Source organism: Furipterus horrens, unplaced genomic scaffold (assembly GCF_987537825.1).
Source record: "Furipterus horrens unplaced genomic scaffold, mFurHor1.1.pri manual_scaffold_9, whole genome shotgun sequence".
Lineage (NCBI taxonomy): Eukaryota > Metazoa > Chordata > Mammalia > Chiroptera > Furipteridae > Furipterus > Furipterus horrens.
Window position 1 is genome coordinate 85,877,536 of NW_028327179.1, and position 26,796 is coordinate 85,904,331.

Below are 26,796 nucleotides of genomic sequence, written 5' to 3' on the forward strand. Positions count from 1 at the left end.
ATACAAGCAAGTTCAAGTAGATATTCTAATTACCCCCCCATACACACACACACACACACAAGATAACATACATAAAAGTGTATATGTTTTTGGCTGAGCACATAGCAGTTTATTAGAAAAATGACTTAAAAATCATAATCTTTTTTGACTTTGAGTCTTTACTATCCTGTCCTTTCTGCTTCAGGTGGAACAAAATTGGGCCACGTTACAAGGAGGTGAGATGACCATCCAGACAACGCAAGCCTCAGAGGCCACTCAGGCAGTGGCATCGTTGGCAGAGGCCGCAGTGGCAGCTTCTCAGGAGATGCAGCAGGGAGCTACAGTCACCATGGCACTCAACAGGTGGAGGCAGGGGATGGGGAAGAACGAGGATGGCGAATCTGCCCCTCCATACTGCTCGTAGAAAAACATTGTACCTCGGTTTGTCACAGTTGGTAGTTGGAGCTTAATACTCTTAGCACTTAGGATAGCGCAAGTCGACTTCTAATTGGCCCTCATCCACCCCATTCCCACCCCACCCCTCCACTCCCCAGCAACCAATCTAGTTTTCCTGACTTCAGGCTCAAGCCTGCTGGTCCAGGGACACAGGTCCCTTTTGCTTTATCCCATTCTGTGCCTATTAATAGACCAAAAGCAGCAAGGTATGAGTACTTTGTTTTTCAGAGGGACTAAAGGATATAATTAATAACAAAGCAAGAAGCTTCAGGATTGATTTTCCTTTTACCCTACAAAAGAGACTGGTTTTTGCTAGGGGTATTAACCCATGTTTTGGCTGGTTGAGAGCTGATTTTACTGACTTTTCAGGAAATGTGTTTCCCTTGCTTATCAGTGGCTTAAAATAAGTTTGGGTTATTGGGAAAAGTAATTGATTTTTTTTTCTCTTCAGGTCTGTTTAGGAAGGGGGCTACAGAACGGGATACTCCATAAAGGGTAGTTTCCAAAACAAAACTGTCTTGCTCCTTACTTGGTTCCTTCTGCTGGTTGTGACAGAAAAGATCATTTCCATGTCATTCTTTTTCTTCTTCGTTGCTGACACAATTTCTTTTTTAAGTATATTCTATTGATTATGTTGTTACAGTAGTTTCAATTTTTTTTCCCTTTGCTCCCCTCTGCCCAGTACCCCCCTTCCCTCCAGCAATCCCACCCCCCTTTAGTTCATGTCCATGGGTCGTGCATATATGTTCTTTGACTTCACCCTCTCCTATATTATTCTTAACTTCCCCCTGTCTATTTTGTACCAACTGATTATGCCTTTTAGTCCCTGCACCATTTCCCCATTTCTCCCCCTCCCCACTCCCAGCTGATAACCCTCCAAATGATCCCCATACCTATGATTCTGTTCCTATTCTGGTTTGCTTAGTTGGATTTTGTTCTTATTTTCACAATTTTATTTTCAATGGACTCAGGCATTGTAACTAACAATTAAGAGTGTGGGCCTTGAAGCTAGCCTACCTGGGTTTAAATCCTAGCCCTGTCACCTGCCAGCTGTTTGAGGTTGGGTAATTAGCTTAAACTCAGTGCCCAGGCTATCCTCTTCTGTCAGATGAGGGTAATAACAGTTCCTATCATGTAGAATGTTGTGAGAACCGAAAGAGTTAGTGCATGTAAGACCCTTAGATCAGCTCCTGGCAAATGGTAACCCTGCCATTGTCCATGTTGTGTATAGCATATTAATCTTCAGTAATCATGGAACTCTTGTGACGTCCCAGCGGTCTGCTAGGTAAGGTAGGTGGAGAGTGCTCTCAGATACGATGTTTGCCTGCAATGAAACCATGCTCTTGGGGAGACTGATTTCAGTAAAACACTCAGCGAGCATTATTACTCAGAGTGTAATTCACTCTTGAGTTGTGTAGTGTAGATGGTGAGCATCATAGAAATTCAGAGGAGGGGGATCAGCTCCTCCAAAATACAAAGCTCAGCTCAAGTTCAGCTTGGTTGTCATAGACTAGAAACCCTCGATAGGCTTATGAGCAAATGCTTTCCATGAGGCTGTAGAGTTTAGTGGCTAAGAGGAAGGTTAGGGGGTCCCATAGATTCAGGTTTGAACACCAGCTCTGCCACGTACTCACCATTTGATCTTGAGATTAACTCCTGAGATTTGTTTGGTTTCATAGTTATAATGACTTTCATCACGTAGAATCAGACAGATTTGATGAGCTAATATATATAAAACTCTCAACAAAGCATTCAGCCCATAATTAGCACTTCAGGACTGACTGAAGGAAGTGCGGCCGGGGCTTGGCGGCTGATTACGCACAGAAAACTGAAACTCTTCTTAGCCCATTGAACCAATGTGCTGTTCAGTAACCCGGAAGTCTTACTTTATTCCTTATACTTGGCTCATTCCCATTCTTTCCTTTGAGAGGGGTTACACAGATAAACTTCCTGGAAGCCATGGCCAGAGTGAGAACCTCCCTCTCGTTGGCCCAGTAACTCCTCCCTGTTTTGCTGGCCACCAGTAAAGACCAGCAAAACTTGATTTCATTGAGCCAGCACTTTGGATATTCCAGTGAAGTGTGAGTATCCTGGGAACCCTGTATATTGTGGAAAACATGAAGCACATTCTGGCTCCCTTTAGTGTAAGGACCAGGGCTTATTTCTAAAGGCAGTGAGGGTAATGGTTTCCCCTGAGGGCTTGTTAACAAACTCAGAGGCAGCTGAGGTGGCTGCAGTGTTTACTCTAAAGGAAGGAGAATGTGGTTCACAGTGGCGTGTAGGAGGAGTAAAGAGATGTTGAAATCTGCTTGCAATCAAGTAGTTCAATGCCCCAATGAGTCCTGGGGGATGGTGTGTTGCAGCCTTTGCTAAAGGTGAAGAAACGGAGCCTGGCAGTGAAGACTAGACTGTAGCAGGCTATTAGGGGAACACCAGGGGTTTTCTGATTCCAAGAGAGGTAACCTACTGTCTGCTGGCGGGAGGATTGGACTTAAGACACAAGCCCTTGGTGTTTGCTTCTGTGTGGCATGAGACAAGTTCCCAGCCTCCACAGAATTTGCTGCTGGAAGTCATCTTAGTGAAAAATACACTAAGGAATCTGGTCTTTGTTCCTGTAGTAACAAAGCGATTTCATAGAGCTGCTCCCTTTCAACCTGTTTTTCAGGTGCAGCTGGGATGAGCATGGATTTCTGATAGTCACCTGCACCTCTGCTGCACTGTAAACAGCAGATGTGAGCACGGAGTGAGGAGAGAGAGGCCAGCTGCATGGGAGGGCGGGTGGGGAAGCAGGCAGAGCGGTGCCTTCATCTGTTAGAGGTGCGAGGAGGCCGGGACAGATGCAGGACAGACCTGTTTTTCAACCGTGATATCAAAAGAGTTTTGTACAGCAAGTCAGAACAAGGACCCTGGGCTCAAACAGCCTTTAGCCCACCCTGGCATTATAATAAGAGGCTATGGAGAAATTTTCATTAAAGTATCTGGAAACTAGTTAATTTAAATTATTTTCCAAATAGCCCAGGTCGGTGTGGCTTAGTTGGTTGGAGCATCGTCCTGTAAACCAAATGATGGTGAGTTCAGTTCCGTGCACATACCCAGGTTGCAGGTTCAATCCCTGGTCAGGGCGCATACAAGAAGGCAGTTAATCGATGTTTCTCTCTCTTTCTCTTTCTTTCTGTTCCATTCTTTCTCTCTAAAGGCAATAAAAAAAATTTATTATTATTATTTTCCAAATACATAATAAATGAGCACTTTTAGGAAGGAAATGGAGAGAAAAATCAAAGTGAACAGGTGAAGAACAGAGCATCACAGGCTTCCAAAAAAAAAGGAAAGAAAAGAAAAGAAAGAAGAAGGAAACATAGAGCCATTTGGTTGTCGTGATCTAGTAATTAATTCTAAGTTTTCAGTTTGTTGGGTAAGCTCTCTTAGACTTATATTCCCTCTTAAGCAAGTCATTCTGCAAAGTCAGTACAGTCCTTGCATGTAAAGATACATGAGGAACATTTGTAGACTGAATCTACAGTTCCCTAGTTGGAAGTTTACAGTGTTGCTGACACCGAGACGATTTTCCCTGTGGCTGCGCTGTGACTCGGTGCTGAGGCTTCAGCTGATTGCTCATCTCCAGGAATTTAGAGCGGCTCTTCTTTTGCTGTGGACAAACTTTGCTTAAAAGAGAAGTGAGCCATATTTGCAGAGAAAACATTACTGTTTGTTTTTAAAAAACAAAAATACTATTGAATGAAAATTAGAGATGTTATGAAAATAAAATGTAGCTTTAATATATGGGCTGCTATTAATTTGCCAGTGAAATGGGATGAGCACCCTAGATCAGACATCCTCTCTGGAAATGGAGCACAGGGAGTGCGCAGCTGCCTCCTTTTCCTGCAGATAAGGTTGGACACTTGCAAATAAAAAGCTGATGAAAAGTTCTCATTTGTAACTGGTTGGAAAATGACTTTTGTCAAAAAATTGTGAAGTGGTAACTCAAAAACATTTTCATCCCTATTCACCTTTTAAGTGAAGGTTATCCTTTTCTAACTATATATAGTTTGATCATTTTCTATAAAGTCTAGTGTAAATGTTTAGAATACATTTGGAACTGGACCTGCCCACCACAGGAGTCACCATTGTCTTCATGCCCCGTGTAAAACGTCCGTCCATTGCTGCTTTGCCTGTGGCTTCTGAAAAGGGACAAAAAACTAACCCCACTAACTGGTCATCCCCTTCGGACCCCTCATTCCTGACATCACAGATTGCTTAGGTGGTTGGTTGTTCACACCTTTTCTTCTACCTTAATTGTTTTTTGGTTTTTGGTTTTTTTTTTTTGAAAGCACATTTTTTAACACTGGGGATAGTGAAACAAGGAAGGACTTAAGATAGAAGAAGCAACAGGAGAGCCTAGGCAGGGCTGCTGTGACCTGCTGAGAAGTAAAAACCAGTGACAGAAGTGAGCCAAGGCGGGGCGCTGTTGGCTTACTGAAAAGTCAAAGAAAAAGGGGCCTTGCAGACAGATTTGGGGGTAAGCTCAGGACAAGCTGTCACTGCCCATTGCTCCTATGGTTGCAAGTCTCGTGGGGACCCTTGGAATTTAGGAGAGGAAGTAAAGTTGCACACTTCAGACAAAATAAAATAGTTGTAGTTGGCTGCAGGTAGACTTTCATGTCAGGTAGGTGCCCTCCCCATCATTGCCTGTGAAACCGCACACTAAAGGCATGCGTCCATGGTGCACAAGAGTGGCAGGGCGTTGCCTTTGATGGGCATAAAAATAAGATTATTATAAATTGTGTTTAAAAACTAGGGAATGAGCAGTGGCTGAGGTAACCTGTAACCAAAGGTCCTGTTTGCATGTAAACAATTCACATTCAGCTTCCTTCTGCAAAATACTGCAGAGCTGCAGCTTCTTCCAAAGAATACACATTTCAGCTTTCCATGAAGTCTTCAGGTCAGAGTGTTAATACTGTAAAATTGGATGGCAGTATTATTTGGCACAAGTTTTTAAGAAAAAGTATTAAAAATTAAGGATCTAGGTACTAAATAATCATTTTACTTTTTTATTTATCTGAGGACATTTTTCTTTTCTTTGCTTTTAGAGAGAGAGGAAGTGGGGGGAGAGAGAGAGAAACATTGATGTGAAAGAGAAACATCAATTAGTTGCCTTCTCATTCCTGCCCCGACCAGGAATCGAACCCACTACCTTTCGGTCTACAGGAAGATGCTCCAAGAAACTGAGCCACACCAGCCAGGGCTACTTTTTTTTTTTTAAATCCTCACCCAAGGATATTTTCTTATTATTATTGATTTGAGAGAGAGAAAGGAAGGGAGAGAAATATCGATGTGACAGAGGAACATCAATGAGTTGCACCTGTATGTGTCCTGACCAGGAATTGAACTCACAGCCTTTCGGTATACGAGACAACACTCCAACCAGCTGAGCCACCCAGCCAGGCATGATACTTTATTTTACTATCTCTGATATTTATGAGGCATTTTGAAATTAAAATCTACCATGTAAAATGTGGAGAATAGTCTCAGAAGTAATTTCAGATTAAGGCTCCCCATTGGCTCTAAATACATGTTACTGATACTAGGGAATGACTGGCTGGGGGTGTCAGATCACTAAGAAATGTGTGTTCAGCATAAAGGATTATCTTAGCTTTTACAAGGACTGCACGTAAACTCTTGATTATGTTCAACTTTTTGCTCAACCTCAATTACATCCCAAATTTTTTTATAAAGGAAATAAATAAATTTGAAATATATAATCATGACCTTGAACTAAGTCAAAGGAAGCCTACAAATTAAAAGTTGTCACAGCTAAATGACTTAAAAAGGCGAAGTCAGCACTTTTGCATTTATTAAAATTGTGTGCAGTACAATTTTGACTATTATCTGTTTAAAGTTATGTTTAAGATGAGAAGAAAAGGCCCAGTTGGATTTCTTAGTTGGTTGGAGTGTCGTCCTGTACACCAAAGGGTGTGGGTTTGATCCCCAGTCATGGTACATAACTAGGTTGTAGGTTCGATCCCCAGTCAGGGCACATATGGGAGGCAAGCAGTTGATGTTTCTCACATCAATGTTTCTCTTTTCTTCCCTCCCCTCCCCTCCCCTCCCTTCCCTCTTCCTTTCTCTCACTAAAATAAATTTAAAATGTCCTCTGGTGAGTATTAAAAAAAAAAAAAATCTCAAAAGATGAGAAGGAAATACTGTTATCTCTGTATAGTTCTAATTTTTTTATGCCTAATGAAACTTCTACAAGTTTTCTACGTGTATTTTATTATTAGGAAAAAAACATTTTTAAAGACATAAAAATTTTAAAAGTAAGGCAAGTTAGTAAGAAGGGAAGAATTCTTTTTAATGAGACTTTTTTGTTCATTGGGTTTCTTTTACTGCTTCCTAGAATCTTTATAGTGACCAAGAAGTCTTCCCCAGGGGGATGATGATGGCAGTTGCTTTACTTGTCTGATGACTTTCTTGGACAAAATTGACATTACTGAGTTTGGTACATGTTGCTTTGTCTGTAGTCATGGCATATTTACCCTAACCAGTTGCCCCCCTCGCTCATCCCCACCTACAGCTTGTGATTGTGAGATGGCTGTCATAGTTATGGCAGAGTCTGCAGCTTCAGAACAGAGCTTAATCAGCTGGACTATTTGGTGTCAAACCCAGGACTTTGTCTACCTCTGCTAAACTAAATGACACCACCTCTTCTTTTTTTTTAAGATTTTATTTATTCATTTGGAGAGAGAGGGAAGGGAGGAAGAGAAACATTCATGTGTGAGAGATACATTGATTGGTTGTCTCTCACACACCCCTAACTGGGGACTGGGCCACAGGCATGTGCCCTGACTGGGAATCAAACCAGTGACCTTTCATTTCGCTTGCTGGTACTCAATCTGCTGAGCCACACCAGCCAGGGCATATCACCTCCTCTTTTGATATGCCCACTTCTGATACTTCCTCAGTAACTACAAAATGTGGCACCTGATACTTTCCCAGGAGAAGTGCTGAGTTTGTTTTCTTTTTCTTCACATGTTAACATCTCTGAAATTTGGATGGTAAATTATAATCTTACAGTTGTCAGTAACTTCTCTTTTCTTTCTTCATGACACATAAAATCATACATTTTATAGTTTGTAGCATCATAGTATCAATAAAAATGGGTATTCGTGCATAGAGTAAAAAAAGCATACAGTAAGGAAAAGAAAGAAAAATGGGACATAACCTGCTAGAATAGTGCTCACTAGAAGCATGGTTAATATCTTTCTACTCTACAGAAGGTTTGTTTTGCAATGAAGGGAGGTTTATTATTTTATTGTGTTTCTAGAGTCAAGTTTGGGCTTACAGGATAATTTTAAATGTTTTTTTTTTTTTAAAGATTTTATTTATTGCAGAGAGGAGAAGGGAGAGAGAAACTCCGATGTGTGAGAGAAACATCAATCAGTTGCCTCTCACACGCCCTCAGCTAGGGACCTGGCCTGCAACCCAGGCATGTGCCCTGACTGGGAATTGAACCTGTGATCTTTCAGTTTGCAGGCCAATGCTCAATTCACTGAGCCACACCAGCCAGGGCTAAATATTAAGTCTTAATTTAGCGCTGCCTGCATGTACAGTGTGGCAAAGGGAGAAGCTGGACTTAGCAGAATAGTAGTCACCCATTACTTTGTATTTGAAATCACGGATATAAACCAAATTATTATTATTTAATATTAATTGAATATCATATCCAGATTGCTGACTCCTTATATTATCATTCATCCTTGACTATAAAAAGGACAGTTTCAGGTGGTCTGCCTTGTGTTACTATAAAGAGAGAAGAGAAAAGGAAAGCCTCGTGATTGACAACCAAAATTGGTTTTGCATTGAGAATATGGATCAGAGCTTCCACTGGCTCACAAGCACTCAATTGATCTTGATCAAGAGAAGACTTACATTGAGCGCTTTCCGTCCTCAAACACCCATTTCTAGGTTTAAAGGAACTCACAGTAGCTTTATGAATAGGTGAGACTTGAGATTCTCTGGCTCCATCCAGTAGAACTAGAATCACGTATTTGTAGGCCCACAACCATGGAGTCAATGGAGAGATCCAAGGAAGGGTTGTCAGGATGGTTTCTCTTGCTGCAGTGCTGAACTTACATTCAACTTGCACTTCCCCTCTCGTTCCTGTATCCACAGTGAAGCTGCTGCGCATGCTGTCGCCACGCTGGCCGAAGCCACCTTGCAAGGGGGGGGACAGATCGTCCTGTCTGGGGAAACCGCAGCAGCCGTTGGAGCACTTACTGGAGTCCAAGATGCTAATGGTAAGAGAGCATAAATATTTTATTGAATTTCTTCCATGTTTCCACTTAAACCTTCCTGAGCTTTTCTTTAATGCTAGGCAATTGATGCCTCAGAAAAGTCTACGAGCCTCTGATATCCTTTCCCTAGTAGGAGACTTGGGGTTTCCCGGGGAGGGGCGATGCCATAATGGTTACCTAACTGAATTGTTTATTTGAAGAGTGACTGTTTTGCTGTAACAGGACTTGCTGAGAGGTACTTTAACATCTGCTGTGGGGCACATTTCACCCTTCCACTCTCATGAGGCAGTCAGGGTCCCTTTGTGGTATGTAGCAGAGACCCCCGTGGCGGGTACATTGTGGCTGGGTGGCATGTTCTGACTACCTGAAGAAAGGTGCCACCACCTCACCACAGGGCTACCCAGAAGGCTGTGACAAAGGTGCCTTTCTGGTTGGTGCTGTGGATTCTGCTTCTTACTATATGTGGTCTCACCAAGGACCTCTGGATTTGGCCCACAACATGCTACCACCCTGCCCTTCTTTCCCAGCTCCTTGACTCCCTGGATATTGATGGTATCCTGAAAAACAAAGGGGAAAAAGTTAATAGAAGTATGGTGGCAGAAATTTACAGGTCCAGCCAGCTCTTTGGCTCTACTTGGGCAGGCTCTGGGAGATACCAAGGCTTGGGCTGCCCAGGAAAGGGACTCAGAAGTCTGGGTCCAAGAGGAGGACTAGCCCTGTTGTGTGAGACAATATTTGACTTTTATTTTAAATTATATATAATTAGGTTAAGTAGGTCAAATTAAGTACTCTGTGATACTTTTTTTCAAGTACGGTTGACATAGAATATTATATTAGTTCCAGGTGTACAACATAGTGATTAGGCATTTCTGTAGGGTACTCTTTGGTTTTAGAGATTTGTTGTTTAAAAGTCCTGGAAAGAGGATAGATAATAACATACATTTATTTAGGCAGAAAGTTCCTTAATGGCGTTAGTGGCTGGAAAAAAGTCCCTGGTACTTTTTTTATGGTAGTCCCTAAGAACTGAGTAAGATTTTAGTTGCAGTAGTCTTTGAAGAGAGACACAATGTTGTGTTCTCCTTTGGAATTGGGAGAAAGAAAGTACCTCTGTCCCCCAGAGAAGAGTAACAGAAAATACAAACAGCCATTGTGGCTTTTGAGAGTCATTTACTTAAAAAAGAAAAAGAAGAGAAAAGAAAAAAGAACTATAGCCTGCTTTTTCTATAGGGCTAGGGGCTTCTGTGGACTAACCCAAATAGAAATAGAGAGGACATTAGCCAAAGCTCTGTAGGATGAAGGGCATCTCATAGCCATGTATGTTCAAGCAACTATAGATAGGATTAAGGCAAACCTTTGTCTTTAGCAAGAATCCTGCTTTTTCCTATTCTTCAGCTGAGTCCCAATGTACCTTAAATGAAAGGTAGGCTACCTAGCTATGTGTCGGTCTTCTGAAGTGCAGTTGCTGTTATCACTATGGAACTGCTAAAAATACCACTCTGTGGGTTTGAAAGGAAATTTTGTTATCCCTTCTAATGGTGTTGACCTGTCTGGGTAAGAAAAACAGACTGCTTTATTGTTCCGGCCTCCTCCCCAGCCTCACCTTTTCAGGTGGATGAATTTATAGGCCAAGTAGACCTGTTCAGCCATACAATAAAGTTGAACCACACCCGCTACTACTGATTCCCGGAAGCCACCTCTTCAGTAGCTTTGGGTTGTGTGAATCAGTTGTGTTAATTTCATGTTGTTGACTACATTTGTGATAAGATAAAAATTCTGGTCTACATCCTGAAAGCCAGTGGTTCCCCAAAGCAGCCATCCTCAGTTCGTGATTGCCCACATGTGCTGACCTCAGGCTTGAAAGCTGGAATGATAACCTTCTCTGTGCAGCGTTTCTGTAGCAAATGAGAGCATCCAGTTGTGTCTTATTCCAGCAATTTTAAGTGAAGACTGATTAATTCAGTCATAAAAAATTTTAACCTAATTAGGGTCATGTCTGTACTATTTTATCACTTCATTTTGAAAATCTTTTTTGGTTTATTTATGGTTAATGTTATATTTTTTAATTTTTTAAATCATTTTTTATTCTTTAATTACATTTGGCATACAGTGTTATATTAGTTTCACTTGTACACCCAGTAATTAGACATTACAAAACGTACCAAGTGAGCATCCCAATAAATTTCATATCCATCTGACACCATACTTAGTTATTAGAATACTGTTGACTTTATTCCCTATGCTGTACTTTACATGCCCATGACTGTTTTGTAACGACCAATGTGTACTTCTTAATCCCTTCGCCTTTTTCACCCGTCCTCCCCAATTGTCAAAATGTTCTCTGTGAGTTTGTTTCTGTTCTACTTGTTCATTTATTTTGATTTTTAGATCCAGTTGTTGATAGATATGTTTATTGCCATTTTATTGTTCATATATTTTTTCTTCTTCTTCTTAAAAAAAACCCTTTAACATTTCAGGTAATTCTGGTTTGGTGGTGATGAACTCCTATCTGGATACTCTAAGAGCTGCACAACTACCAAGCTGTGTGATCTTGGGCAAGCAAATTAACCTCTCTTAGCCTTAATTATAAAACTAGGATAATGATACTTCCATGCTCCTAAGGTAATAGTGAGCATTAAATGAAATAATTCCTATAAAGTGCTTAGCATAATGCTGGGCACATAGATACATCCTAAACATGAAATTATTATTAGCTCTCAGCATAAATTTCTTCTCTATCATTCACCCAAATACATTAAGTTGCACAGAGCACGCAGCACAGCTCCAGGCCCTGCTTTCCTGTCTTTAGGACAGATTCAGATGCTGACCTTATGCAGTTAAAGGGTTTGTGCTCAGAGGTGAATACTATAAAAATGGGACTAGATCAGAAGCCCTTCTCATAACCTTGAGTGAAGGAAATTGAAGGAACCTTGATTGAAGGTGACATTGTGTCATGGCTCCTGCATTTGGTTATATCACACTCGTTGGGCAAGGACTACTGTTCCCTTCCAGCACATAGTTTGCAGTAGTTAGTATGTATGGCCTTTGTTACTCCTAATGGCATAATCTCTCTTCACATCTCACAACTGCATTGTATTTCAGCTTCCATCAGAAGGGTGGCTTTCTTCCCTCTTCCCTCATTATCACCACCACCATCATCCATTATTACTTATTGTATGTCGTCCTCTTCCAGCTCTTCTTTAAAAATAACAGATAAAATGCCAGTCCTCATCTTGATAAACTGTAAAATGCATCTCTCATTCTCTTTTTCTATGTTCTTCGTTCTCTGGACACATTAATATATAGACTTGTTCCCAAAAGAGTCAGTGGAGGTATAAATGTTAAATTAATTTAGGAAATATGTCAATGTAATTCCTCCAAAAAGGTGCATTAAACCACTTTTTGCCTCCGTATTTTAATTAAAGTTTAAATAATAAATGTATTGAATAAAGATATATTGTAAGAGTGCATTTTCAGTCATCGTAAAGCATGATAATAGCTTTAAAAGATGTCGCACTCCTTGATGCCATGATGCTGTTTGTACCTTAAATCCAAAAACGATGAGCCCAGTGTCCAGGACCTGAAGCAGGCAGCCTCCGAGCTGCAGTATTTTGAATGAGCATTGAGTCTCAGGCTGCAGGTCCCCCTGGATATCCCCAAAGAGCAGAGCCTGTGGCAGTTGTGGGATTTTAGACCACCCCCTCTGGACAAATGGCCTTCTTTTCCACTAACAGGGAGACCTTAAGGGAAGCTAAGACTCCAGGATGGTGTCAGACCATGCTAAGGCGTTGCCTGCCTTGCAAGAAAAGGCGAGCGAAGATTCAGCTGTCTTACAGGTGTTTCCCCTTGGGAATCATAGGTCTTTTTTTAAGTGGAGGGGGTGGGAGCATACTCAGCGACCTGAAGATTCCTTCTTGGGACAGATAAGGTGAGGAGAGCTCTGGGTTGTGACTCAGAAAGAAGAGGGGTGACTGAGAGGCTGGCGCTGTGCTGGGAAACTGCAGCGGTGGGTGTAGCGCCTCCCACAGGGCCTCTCTGGGAAACGCGCTTTCTTTGCAGACTCGCTGGAGCCAGCAGCCTGTTCTCTCCAGATGAACAATTTTCACTCTGGGAAACATGTTGCTAGATATCATTCCAAAAATAAAACTTACAATTTTGCTCGATTTTTGCCTTTTGGCTGTAAGCGTTGGACATAATTATTTAGGATCTTCATCTTTTTCTTTTTCTTTTTTTAACCACCACTACTATTATCACCACTAGGCAAGCTCTCAGTATTATTTCACCTTCACCCAGTAAGGTGAGTGGGACAGAGCTTATAAGCCCTGTTTTTAGAAGCCAATGTCATGATAAATTTTAGCAGGGGCAAATAAATAATGGATCAAAACACAAGATCTAAAGGTGTGCTGTCCAGTATAGTAGCTACTGTCTATGTGTGGTTACTTGAATTTAAATGCAAGTTAATTAAAATTAAATAAAATGTACCCTGGCTGGTGTGGCCCAGTGGATTGAGCGCTGGCCTTGAAACCAAAAGGTCACTGGTTTGATTCCCAGTCAGGACATGTGCCTGGGTTGCTGGCCAGGCCCCCAGTTGGAGGCCTGTGAGAGGCAACCAATCAATGTATCTCTCAAACATCAATGTTTCTCACCCTTTCTACTTCCCTTCCCCTCTCTGAAAATAAATAAAATCTTTTTTTTTTTTTTTAATTAAATAAGCCCTGACTGGTGTGGCTCAGTGGATTGAGCAGAGGCCTGCAAACCAAAGGGTTGCTGGTTCCATTCCCAGTCAGGGCACGTGCCTGTGTTGCGGGCATTGATTTTTCTCTCCCTTTCTTCCTCCTTCCCTTCCCCTCTCTCTAAAAATAAATAAAATTTTTAAAATATATAAATAAATAAATATTAAAAATACTTTAACCAAAAAAAAAAATTTAAGTAAAATGTAAAATTCATTCATTCAGTTACATTAGCAACATTTCAAGTGCTCAGTAACCATGGCCCAAGGTACTGAATTTTTTATTGAAATTTAATTTATTTCCATTTAAATTTAAATAGCCTCATGTAGCTAGTGGGCACTGTAAAAGAATGCATAGATACATTGCCCTGGTGGGTGCGGCTCAGTGGATTGAACACCATCCTGCGCTAGTTTGACTCATGGTCACGGCACATGCCTGGGTTTCAGGACAGGTCCCCAGTTGGGGGCGTGTGAGAGGCAACCATTGATGTTTCTGTCCCTGTCTTTCTCCCTTCTTTCCCCTGTCTTTAAAAATAAATAAAATCTTTTTGAAAAGAAAGAATGCATAGATACAGACCATTCCATCATAGCAGGAAGTTCTGTTACATAGTGTTGAACTAAAGGGCATAGCAAAATACTGTGGTCGTCTGGAAAGTTGTACCCCCACTGCACAGGGGCAGACAACACAAATGCTCCATGGTCCTCGCCTCCCTGTAACCTTCTCAGCTCACGGACAGCATGGCTTTGCTTAAACAAAAAAAAACCAACCATGTGACTGCAGTAATCCGCAGCCAGTAAACAGCTGGGCAGCAGGGTTGCAAGAAGAACTGGCCTATTTTTGTTCACTGCAGAGTCGCCAGCAGGAAAATCTGAGACAGGAAACAGTGGCAACACCTATACCCACCTCCTAGTCTCTATTCATGACCCAGGCCACGTGCACATTTTGACTTAGATGCCTCACAAGTGTAAATTCCTCTTCCTGGATCCAGGCATCTTTAAGCCAGGTGCTCGCATGGATTTATAGTGACTCCCCCAAAGGATCAAATATCCTGAGTCTGGTGGGTCACGAGGCTGAAAGAAGCCATTGCTATTGGATTAATTCCAGATTTCACAGTGATGCATGGCTGGTTTGAACAAACGGTAACATAGAAATGAGCAATGGGGTTCTCGATTCTAGAATACCCAAGGGGATTTGCAGTTCTCTGCCCCACAGGTGTTACTCACCAAGCCCTTTCATGGCACTAACGGTTGCCCTCCTCCCCTACTCCCTTCATAATGATCTCTTCAAGTCCAAAACGCCTTCCAGAGTAGCTCTTAGAGGGAAGTGGCAGTTTTTTACTCTCCAGTCTTCCCTGTCCAAGGAGATACGTTGATGTCACTAATTTTAGGGGCAGCAGAGAATATTTAGTCTTACTCTCTTTAGTGCCTGGGGTATCAAGAGCATGCAATAACTGTTAACTACTACTATTTGTATTAAACACTCACACTGAATGGGAAAGGAATTATTCATCTTCAGGGGTTTTGCTTTTAGCACTTCTGGGACCAATTCTTAGGACCTGGTCCAGTAAACCTCCATTTGGACAGAGCAGGCAGAGAGAGAATCAATCACCCTAAGACCGCTGCTTCAGAAAGCCTCTGTTACTGATGGAAGCATATTGTCCCTCAGGCATGCTGGGGCAGACAAAACAGAGATTCAGTTCTCTGAGTTCCCAAGCCTTTCCTGTCACTCATCAGACAAAGCCTCCACCGCCGGCGGGTCGGTTCTTTGGTGCCTTTGTCTCCTGTGAAGATGCTGACCTGCGGATACCTTCAGAAGGAGCAGGCCTCTTGACAGTGTCATTGTGGGTTTAGACTCATCTTTCTCCTGGCCCAGTCTGCTCGTCTAAAGGAGCTGTGTCACCTCCCTGTACCATTATGAACTGAGGTGGCCTCAGGCATTTGTGATATATACATCAAGAATTGCTCACCTAGGCTCTGCTATTTGAAGACTGGGGGGAAGGGGGGGAGAAAAAGGGCCTTTTACAATGAAATGTTCAGCTCCTATACGTTGGTCTCTATTCCTAGGATTCATCTAAGCCATGGCCATGTCCCTCAGATGTAGCTTTTAGATGCTTTCCATGTTAAAAGAAGCATACAAAGTTGGCTCCTCTAAGTCCACAGGGAATTAACCCATGTTACCAAGCCACGCTGGCCTACCTTCATCCACTCCTTGGTCTGTGTCAGATATTCTCAGCTGGAGGAAACTGATGAGCCAGGGACATTCTAGGCAGAGATTCCCAAGAACATGCCTGCCATCTGGCAGATTGACACCACTGACCATGGTCGCTTCTCCATCCCGTGTCCCCAAGGCCAAGTTACATGTCTCATCTCATTCTCCTTCCCTTTAGGTCCCCAGATCTTTCTGAGTCTTTATATTCGAAAGACAGATTCTGATCTTAGATGATTCCAGCTCCTTGTACAGAATCTTGATGCCCCATTGCAGGTAATATTCTGTAAAAGGATTTTTTGTTTTGTAGCATACCAAACCCAGAGCCATAATTGAACAAGTTTAATGAGAGTCATTTCTATTCAGTAACGTGGATTGAAAAGTGGGTTTTAATTGAGCATGTAAAAAAATGGGATTACTCACTGTTCGCACAAGAACCAGAATTTCCAGACAGGAAAAATTCTTGAGAATGAAGTTTTTAAGGTTCTTGGGTAAAGGGGGCTTTCCTCTTTTTATTTATGTTCCTACTAGGATTTTGAAGGAATGTCAGCGCTCTGCTATTAACTCTAATAGCTTGCACATCGCAGCCAGTATGGTTTGGGGCCCTCTGGCTCTCAGGTTACCTGTATAAATACAGGGATTCACTTCCCAGATCTACCATTTGCTTAATAAAGAGCAAGTGTGCAGAACCCAGCAGCAGCAGCCTGGCAGAGCAGTAATCTGAACAGGATAAACATGCTTTCTTTTTGTGTGATGCTCTCTCTCCATCCTCCTGCCAAGAGCAGGATATCAAATGAAGGGGAGGTTGTGGTTGGAGTCAGTAAAGTGAATGTCTAAGTGGCACCTGCTTCATTCAACAGATCTGCTTTCCCGGGGCCTCCCACTGGACATCTGCTCCTGACAAAGCCTCTTTTCTCCTCCTGTTGGTCAGACTGAGCAAAGGCCCAGCAAGGAGACATATTGGTTTGGCTTTGTCAACACAATTGCCTGTGACTTTATAGTTACACCAAATCTTCATCAATAGAACGGCCTGAGTTTAGAGTTTTACAGAGCCTAAATGGGGTTTTCTAAGTGAAATTGATAAAGACATCTTTTCTGTTGTAAAGCTAGCAATTGGATCTGAGAATCATTGAAGGGGTCTATATATTGGAAACTGAGACACTGCTCTGAGTGAGACTACAAAGACCTTGCTATCAGATTGGCTCCTAAAGAGGCGTCCAGTAATTCTTCTGACTTTGCCCAGCTCAGCCTCTTCTTACAGTTTGTAGCTTTATAATGTATAGCTATACTGTATTGTTCTCAAATGCTGATAAAGTTTCTCACCTAGGGGTTGCAGGTAGAGCGTTAAAATAAATTGATGGGGTAGGAAAGCAAAGGGAAAAAAACTGACATAAATAAGGGAGATGCCAGGAAAATATATTTTAGATGAATGCAAAGCATCCAATTTCAGATTGAGTTTCATCTAAACAAAGGCAGCTCTTTCTTATCACGTTCTACAGTTTACATGTGACCGAAGCACATTTATGATGTGGGGTTGGCTCACCGGAAGCTCTAGAAAGGTTTTAGAGCTGTCCTCTAGCTACTTAAACCTAAATTCATCAAAATAAAATAAAATTAAAGATTCAGTTCCTCAGTCACACCAGCCACATTGGAGGCGCTCTGTAGGCACCATAATGGTCAGCACATGTAGAACATGTCCGTCTTTACAGTGACTTCTCATGGGCAGCATGAGCTCAGAGATCGGTCTGAACCTCCTGAAATGTCCTGACTGTTTAAGTAAGCCTTGGAGTTTCTATTTCAGCCTTGTTGGAGAAGGAAAAGGAAATTTGTATGAATGTTTTTGGAGCAACTCCTCCAGCCATGTTACTTAGACCGTGATCTTTATCTTTTTACCTTTATTTTTTTCTTTTCCTTCAAGAATCTCATGTCCTTTCCTCCCCACTTTATAATTGTAGGTATGTCTACTTCTGCTGCCCTGCTCCCCAGGAGCCTTCCCTTCCTTAAGCTTTCACAGCCCTGCTGCGTGACTAGAGAGTTCCTTTCTCAATAAACACTGCTTCTGACTAACAAGAGGGCATGTGAACAAATAGGGGCCAAGGGTATATATATGAATTGTTCATTTTGTGCACAGCGTGGAGTGTGGACAAGACTCCTCAGGAGGGACACCAAGCTGGTGGCGCACCTTCCCTCTCAGCGACTCTGGGACCAAGGAAGGGCAGGACCTTTCACCTTGCTTCCTCCATCTGTCTGCCCCTAGTAGCTGCTACATGGTTGCTTTGACTCCTGAGAAAGAACCTCGATAAAATAATACTACCTCAAATTTGGATACTGTCTTTTATCTCAAGATCTTAGAACATACAAAATCATAGACAGAAGTGGCCTGTTGGTTTTATAAATAGAAATATAGTCAACTCTTAGTTACCACTTATAGATTATCTGTCATGCAGATTACTCGTGACATGTTTTAAATCCTTGAACAGTTTCTCTAAGCAGGCTAGCGGAAGCCTGGACCATCACCCCCACTCCCCGCCCCCCATCCACCAAGCTGCTGAGTACTTAAGGAAGACGTAATTAGGAAAGAAAGTCTGCTACAAGAAAAGCACATCATAAATTCCTGTTTAGGGGGGTGATATGGGAGAAATGAACCACGCTCCTCAAGAGCTGCCTATGAGGTCTACTGTTATAAACATGCACACCGATAGCACTCAGTGCGCTGGCACGTTTACTGAAGGGTTTGTAAAATTCGCCGGTGGATGTCACTTCGGCTCAGTGCATTTTCAAAGTTCTGTTCTGCTGTCAGGCTTCTGTGTGGCAGACTGTGCCCATCGCAAGTGGATGCTGACTGAGAATGCCATAGGGGTTCATCTTTAGAGACCAAAGGAAGCAGCTGGAGGGTGGAGTAACTGAGAATCCTGCCAGTCACCTCATGGCGTTAGTAACCATTGATGATGCTTCTGTAGAGATCCTGATTTCTCTAGTGTTATTCCTTCTGCCTTTTTTAGCTGGAGTTCTTTTATAAAGAACTTTCCTGTGTGGATCAGTTGATTGGGCATCATACTGCAAAGCGAAAGATCACCAGTTTGACTCCTAGTGGAGCCACATGCCTACCTGGGGTGCGGGGTCGGTACCCGGTCGGGGTGGCACATGTGAGAGGCAGCTGATCGATGCTCCCCTCACATCAATGTTTCTCTCCTCTTTCTCCCTCCCTTCATGGTCCCCAACCCAGGGTGACCCAAGGCCAGGAAGGGTTATCTAGCTGGCCAGTCAACCCAGAAGTGGCCACTCTGCAGAGGGCAGCGCAGTAAGGGGGAGGGGGGTTAATGGCATAGACCCAGAGGAATGGGTTCTAGTCTCCATTTTCTTAGTCTGCCCCGTTGATTCTGCATCCCGGTTGTGAGACCCTTCTTTCCTCTTCATACCTAGTCCTTTTTGTTCTCAACAGAATTCCTGTGGCATCCCTCAGATTGTCTAATTACGCAAGTCTTGGCACCTTTAAACCTGTTCACCACTTTGCAGGGAAAGTGTTATGTAGATCTTTGAACTAGTTTGTTATGTAAGATGAGTAAGTTTTGGAGACCTAATAATATACATCATGAAGACTAGAGTTAACAATACCATATTGTATACTTAAAATCTGCTAAAAGGCTAGATCTTAACTGTTCACCACACACACACAAAGGAGAAAGAATAGAAATTGTAACTATGTGAGGTGATGAATATACTAATTAGTTTGTGGTGATCATTTCATAATATATACATATGTCAAAACGAGTTTTACATAATCCCTATTTGTCAGTTATACTTCAATAAAGCTGAAAAAAGTTCTGAATGAAAACTTGTCCCCATTAACAATTTGTTTGTGCTAAATACAGTCCAGATAGGAAAGCAGGATAAATACTTGGTCAAAATGTAGTTTCTTGAGATAAAATTATTTCCCTGTGAAGATCAAACCCTAGAACTTGTCAGTTTATTTCCACATCCGGTCAGCTGTCTACAGGGTCTCACTGCCTAAAGCAAATTTAATTCTGCCCTTATGGGCTCTTAGAAAGTTTTAGTGTTTCTGTTTGTTTGTTTTCTAAATGGTACCCTACAGATTGTGCTCTGTGAAGGTTTGAAAAATCAGAACATCTTTGGAAGCTCCTTTGCCTTAGTCTAACCCTGTTTAGATAGACGAAGCAAGAGCTACATGGTGGCACATGGGGGCGGGGAAATAGTCCTTGTACTAGTCTCTCCTTTTGTGCTGATTTGAAATCTACAGTAAGAAATTTGAAAATAATAACAGGAAAATGAAGCTCTGCTTCAACTCTGAAGACCTCTCAATTGGGCCTCCTATTCATTTCTGTACCTGACTGTTGTAAACTTAGCCTGGGAACTTTCTCCTGAGGTTTCCATCAGTTGGCTCCACTTTCTGTTTAAAAATATCAACACCTCCGCACCCTGTCCACTGGTATGTAGACTTTGGAGACCTGAGTGTTGTCCCCACCCTTCTTCCCAATGATTTCTTCTGGAAATTTCTTAGCCACCTCTTGTCGTTCTCTGAGCACATACAGGTTCCACAAGCTTTAGTTGAATGCTTTTCTCTTCTGTTATTTCAGTTTAAAGCCCTTGTGGTCAGATCAGCAGGCCTTGGAGTCAGCTGGTTCAACCCAATTTTGGGAGCTCAGTTGGCAGGACAATAAACCACAGTGGTTCTGAACGCTGAAGCACAAGCCTCAATTTCATTAATGTTCCTGGGCACTCCAGTAATTTCAAGAGGAAATCATGAAATGAGCTCCAAATATGTTTTGAAATACACTTACTAATAAAGTAAAAATGAACCCATTTTTAACATTTGGCTTATGGGATGGATGCAAGAGAAGTTTCCTGGTGGTCTACAAAATCAGGCACAGGGCACAGTGACACTGCCCTACCCAGTGAGAGTCACTGCTATGAAAGTTCTTCCAGAAAGTAATTTTTCCAAGTGAGGCTTGAGATTGTCTAGCAAATGCGGAGAAAATCTTGGATGCTGAGAAGTGCCTGTCACACCAAGGCACCTGTGGACACTGCTGTCGGCTTCATGAGAATATTTGGTACTCACCAGATGTAATACATATTTTAATCCATAAATCCCTTAAATGCACCCAAAAGCCATGGACTTAGAAAACACGGAAAAGGAAGATTAAATGTCCCAGAAGCAGCTAATATAACAAACAGAACCACTAGGAGAGAAATCCTTTTTCTCTGTTTCCTCTTGTCTTACTATCATGAGGGTTACCTGGATCTCCTGTTCCTTTGATATTGACATTCTTTTCATGACCTTCTTTCTCTGGTCCTACGTCTGTCCTGTTTCCATCCGGTCCTTGTTATGCTCAGCCTCTACCTGCTGCCCGCCTGCTGGACTAGCTGCTTTACCTGATTTCCTTGCATGGTCTCCATTTCCATAGGGCATCTCCCATGCCTCTTTTTTCATACAACACTGGTTTTTGTTAGATGTCATTCACTAGTGTAAATTTTTTTCAGCCCTGCAAATGACATTTTTAAAAAGACTTCCCTCCTGCCTTTCACCCCTAAAAACACCTGTTGATACCCTTGATGGCTCTTTAAAGACTCCAGAAGTTACTTAGGTAATAACAATGCATGCTTTCATTTATCATTTATTCCCATCCTTTGCAGTCCCCGTCCTCTGGTTCCCCGTTTAAGCCAATATACTTCTGACACATATATGTAGTTTTCATGTCCATAAACCACAGAAGGCACTACATTGTAAATTTTAAAACCTTTGGGTTTGAAGAATTATTTCTCTTCTGCCAACTGTTGTGTTGATAATTTATTTGTTTAGCGCGCTCTTTTTCTCTCACAACCATCAATATTTTTCTTACAACTAAAGATATTTCCATGACCAACTTGGAAGGCCTTTGGGCTGGAAGATTCAGTTACAGCAAACAACAATTCCCAAAGGTTTCCCAGATTGTGAGGGCAAATGAAAGGCCCATTCTTCCTCAGGCTGTCTGTCCTGCTCTATCTTGTTGTGGGATGGGGTGGGGAGGGGGAAGGGCAGGCTGTGGTTCCGGGTGACCCTGACCAGGCCTGCAACTCTGTGCTGTGTTAGGCTTGGGCCTGTTATTAGTTTCTAGAGAGGTTAGGCGTTTATCAGAGCAAGGACATCATGTCATAGTGTCCCTGATCATATATTTAATATTTGTAACACTGATTGTGGTTTGGTCTGGATTATTGGCTTACCAAGTGCACTGAATCGGCAGCTACTCTCTGTAATGGTGCCGTTCCAGTGCCAGTTCTGACCATCTCTGCCTCTCAGAGAGGAAGCTGCGCGCCAGCCCATCTGCCCTGATTTCATGGCTTTTATCTCTAATCTTTACATCTTTGAAGGCCTTTGGGGAATGATGTGCTTCCTGCAGGAGCAAATCGCTGCTGAAAGGAGATCTGTACTGTCTCTGCTTTCCTTTCTGTTTCCTGAGAGCTTGAGCCTAACATCTGTGACCCCAGCCAGACTTCGTCAAACCTCTTATTCAAAGTCATCTTTGAAAAGCAGCTGACATTGACTGGGTACCTACTGCGTACCAGGCACTGTGCCAGACTTCACCTGGGTCGGCACTTCCAGTTCCCAGCACCTTTGTGAAATAAGTAATTACTGTTTTACATATGAGGAGAGTGAGGTTCACAAGCCATTAAGGGGTAGAGCCAGGATTCACGGAGGTCTCTCTGACTGGGAAGCCTTTAATGGAAATAAAAGAGCCTGTTTTACCATCACATAAAATGCACCTGGACAACCACCAGCATTTGGCTGTGCCCCCTTAATGGAGAGCTCAGCTGGTTAGCACCACCCCAATACGCCAAGGTTGAGGGTTTGGTCCCCAGTCAGGGCACACACGGATTAACCAATGAGTGCAGAAATAGGTGGAACAGCTCTGTGTTTCTCTGTCTCGTTCGCGCTCTTGCGTTCTCTCAAATCAATTTTTTTTTTAAAAGCGGGGCGGGGGGACATTTTTTCTAAAAAGAAAAATGGAGAAATCCTACTTCATTTGGGAGCAGAGTGAAAAGCTTCAAGGCTCTTAATTAAGTCTGTGGAGGCCAAAGCTAATAGGAATGTGATCAGGTTTCTGAAAATCATGAATACGCTCAGTTGTTATACTCAATTATTAAGCATCTACTATGTTCAAGTTGCTCAGTATTCAAACATACTGTCTTGCTAACTAAGTAAACAGGTTTATACAGAGAAAAACAATTACTTGGAAAGAGGTTAGCACAGCTGATGCCAAATGAATGGTAGAGACAGTGAGCTCACAGGAAGGAGAGAGCCTAGTGGGCTGTTTCACCTGGGGTAACGCAGCCAAAGTGTGGAAAATGCTAGAATAGGACTCACATTGGCAGGACATAATTCCAGGCTGAGGGACCTGTCTGAGCAAATACATGTGGTGTGAAGAAGGTACATTGAGGTGACAGATATGGTTGTAATTAAGGGTTAGTATAGGCTGTTTGGGGAAAAGGCCGATGTAATCCCTCAACTATTATCTATTTGGACTCTATTTTTCCCTTAGTAGAGAGCCACCAAAAGTGTGTGTGTGTGTGTGTGTGTGTGTCTGTGTGTGTGTGTGTGTGTGCCGTTTTTCAGTAGGTAAGTGATGAAACTGTCTTAGGTCAGGAATAGGGTAGATCAGTCCATGAATGATAAATGTCCAGTGTGCGAGGTTGTGAACCCTTAAAGTCACTCTCATTGGTGCCCATGGGGTACCACAAAGCCTCCCCTGGTGCCACTGTCGGAGACAAGCCACTCTAAAAACCCACGGCCTCCTGTTTTGCAGATAAAAGAGCCAAGCCCCTTAACGTGAGCAAATGGTCTGAATTTTCAGACCATCTCCCCCTCTCCATCACCGTGTGTGGAAATTTTAGGCGATCCTTCTGGCTGTTGGACTGCAGTGGAGCGGGGTGATGACAAAGGAAGCTGAGCTAGACCAGGCGAGAGATGGTAGGAGTTTGTCTAGGGGGCAAGTGATGGAATTTGTGTTCGTATTTGAAGGGAGCGTGCATGGGGTGTGCTGATGTATTGCATGTGAAGTCAGAGATGACCTGCCTGCAAAGTGTTTGGCCAGAGCCACTGGAAGGATGTAATTGCCACTTACTGAGGTGGGAGGAGAGAGGGAGGAGTGTGTTGACCATTTGGGCTCAAGAATGATACCCAACTGGTAGAAAACGAGAGCAGGGGTAGGTCTCATTGTCTTTTACAGGGAAATGCAGTCTCTGAGGCAGCAGTTCCTCCAGGGATTTTGGTCTGACTGCTGTTTCACAAGGAAATCCTTGCACTGGGTGGGACCTGAAATTCCTCAGTTACCTTTGGCCTCTTTTCCCACTTTGGCCAGTTCTGTAAACCTTACCAGGGAGCCTGAAGGGACAGGCAGCAGTGAGCCCCCAGAGGCTAGTCCTCTCCTTCCTGGTCCCTGCTGGCCATGGCGATGATGGTTAGGGGATTCTGTTGCAGCAGAAGGCTCCCAAGAGAAAGAATCACTCCGTCTTTCTCAGTCTGTGTGTTTTTGCTTTAAGTAAACCTTTTATCTGTTTACTTTTGAGTTCAAAGAAAAAGAAAGGGGGTTGGATTTACTTAACTGAATGAACTGTAAGGTGTCATATAGCTTTGAAGATTCAGGTACTAGAAATTGAGGGACTTCTAAGTATGCCTTTATGATAAGGAGCTTGTCTATCGTTCCTGAAAGGGAAGAACACCTGCCCTGCCTGCTTCTCCAGGGTCTGAGCAGAAATCAGACGATACACCGTGCATGTCAGAAGGCTTTGAAAGGTGCTCTACAAATGCCGGGAGTCTTACTACTAGGATTGCACAGGGTCTCTTTGAAAAACCAAAAGGAGAACTCCAAACACTTAAAGTAGCATGTGAAGGGCTTCCTGTTGCTTAATCAATTGAAATGACCCAGAATGCAAGCTTAGATTAACATACGCCTTCTAGATTAGGGCTAATCAGGGGCAGGCCGAGCAGATGCGGGGCCAGTCCCAGCCTGATTACTGTACCTCAGCATTTAATCATCTCTCTTCCAAGGGCAGCCAGCCGACTTAGTACATGCTGGGTTTCCAAGGCTTCAGTCCCCTCCCCCGCCCCTCGCCATGGACATAACGGCGGCTGGGTCAGAGACACTGAGACGATTTAATCTAATCCGTGTCCACATGGGTGGGTGTGTGTGTTGGGGTGTGGGAGGTGGGGTGAAAGAAAAGAGAGAGATTGATTCTAAAATCCCCACAATGGAATGGTAATACATTTATTTAAGGTAGAGATAGACTGAAACTGCCTGTAGAATATAATGGAATTGGGATTTTAAGGCAGTTGAGGTTTTTTTATGAATTGACCCCAAATGTGGAATTTTTCCCTCTGAAAAGCTTTTCAGATTAATGTAGTTGCTATTCCCAGTTATCAACTCTCCAAGACAGCTCTGTGTGGGAATCATGTCATCAACCAGGTGTAGAGGCCACATGTGCTCCTTCCCTGATTGTAAGGTAAACTACAGAAGGTGATCTCTACAAATGGTTTTATTTGGATGAGTCCTGAATATAGGGGATTTTATATTGCTGTTTCCTGTACTGGGAGCTCCCATTCTGAAAGAGCCTGATCACCCTAAGACTCACCCAGTTCCTAGGACAGATACCGGAGACCTCTCAGAAGGCAGGTTTCATTCGTGAGTGTTGAAAACATTTACTGAGCTCCTGCTGATTGCTAGGAACTCAAAGATGGAGATTCCATCCCTCCCTTAAGGAGTTTACAGGCTCCTAGAGACAAGACAGGTAAACAGCAATGATGAATAGGTCCCATTGCCTCCGTGGAGTGCAGTAAAAGTGCTGTGGGAGCTCAGGAGACGAGGAGCCCCGACAGATGAAGAACTGACTGTTGAAGGAAGAATAGGAGCCCATTCAAGGAACAAGCCGAGGACAGTTGTCATTCCAGGCAGAAGTAATGGTGTATGCACGTCAAGGAGTTGTGTCTGTTGAGACCCTCAATCAAATAGTTCACCTGGCTGGAGTGTAAAGTGGGTGGGGATTCGTGTATCACCAGGCTGACTGAACAAGGGCTGACATGAAGGGTTTAAATACCTGCCGAGGGGTTTGGACTTGATATGCCATAGGCCACTGAAGGCAACAAGACCAGTGTGTTCCACAGATTATGTGGGTGTAGCAGTGACAGACAATGTGTATTTCTGCATTTGAACCTTTCTCCATTTTATTCTAGGGCAAATCTTCCATGATAGTAAAACCTGCTTGTTTGGGTTTTTTTTAAAGATTTTATTTATTTTTATAGAGAGGGGAAGGGAGGAAGAAAGAGGGAGAGAAACATTGATGGGCAAGAGATATATCGATCGGTTGGTTACCTCTCACATGCCCCCAACTGGGGACCTGGCCCGTAACCCAGGTATGTGCCCTGATTGGGAATCAAACCGACAACTTTTCGGTTCGCAGGCCGGCACTCAGCCCACTGAGTCGCCCAAGCCAGGGCATACTAAAACCTGTTTAAATAATGTTGGACATGGACCCACATCATAGGAAACCAAATATGTCATAAACCAGTGTGAAAGAGATTCAACTCTGACAATTCTTTTAATTTCTCCCCACCCCAGCCCTAACCCGGGATGATTGCTCACAGTTAGGAAGAATCTCCCTGCATACAGTAGTCACTGTATTTGTAAAGTGTGTGACTTGTTCCTCATGTTTGGAGCTCTTGAAACTGCATCAAGCCCAGAAGCAAGAGCAGTGAAATGAGACTGATCTTTGCTTCTGGTTTTGGTCACTGTTTGCCAGTGTGGGTTCTCTGGAGAGTTGCACACTGGCTTTGCTACTGCATATTTTAGGTTACTTCATTAACTTGGCCTGTTTGGACCAGAAGAGAAGATGAAAGCAAAGATGATCATGATACACTGGGGTGATTGCAGGAGATATCTTCACACGTACGCAGGCCCATGCCTGGAATCTAGAGGCTGGGGAGCAGGGCCCAGCTGCACATTGGTTGAGGCCAGCAATAGACTCCCTTGGCCTGTTGCCGTGGAGGCTGTCTCAATGTCAACTTACGGCACATGTTGTACCTCTCCTACCATGGGGATGGAATGTGAACCTGGCCTTGGAGGAGCCCTCAGTCAAGTGCGGAGGCCTTT

The 26,796-nt window shown here is 43.0% G+C and overlaps 1 protein-coding gene across 8 annotated transcripts in view; it reads left to right on the forward strand.

Annotated features, from left to right (window-relative positions):
• Positions 1 to 26,796, forward strand: part of NRF1 (nuclear respiratory factor 1) — a 131,046-nt gene that overhangs the window by 96,454 nt on the left and 7,796 nt on the right. For 4 of the 8 annotated variants that reach the window (XM_090287505.1, XM_090287508.1, XM_090287507.1 and 1 more), the window contains 2 exons: positions 185 to 342; positions 8,605 to 8,729. In XM_090287505.1, coding sequence (XP_090143631.1) covers positions 185 to 342; positions 8,605 to 8,729 — 283 coding nt within the window. Of the gene's footprint in view, positions 1 to 184; positions 343 to 8,604; positions 8,730 to 11,200; positions 11,315 to 15,839; positions 15,935 to 16,518; positions 17,261 to 17,789; positions 17,969 to 26,796 lie in introns of those variants that run through there. The other 4 variants (XM_090287512.1, XM_090287511.1, XM_090287509.1 and 1 more) reach the window with 4 other exon arrangements.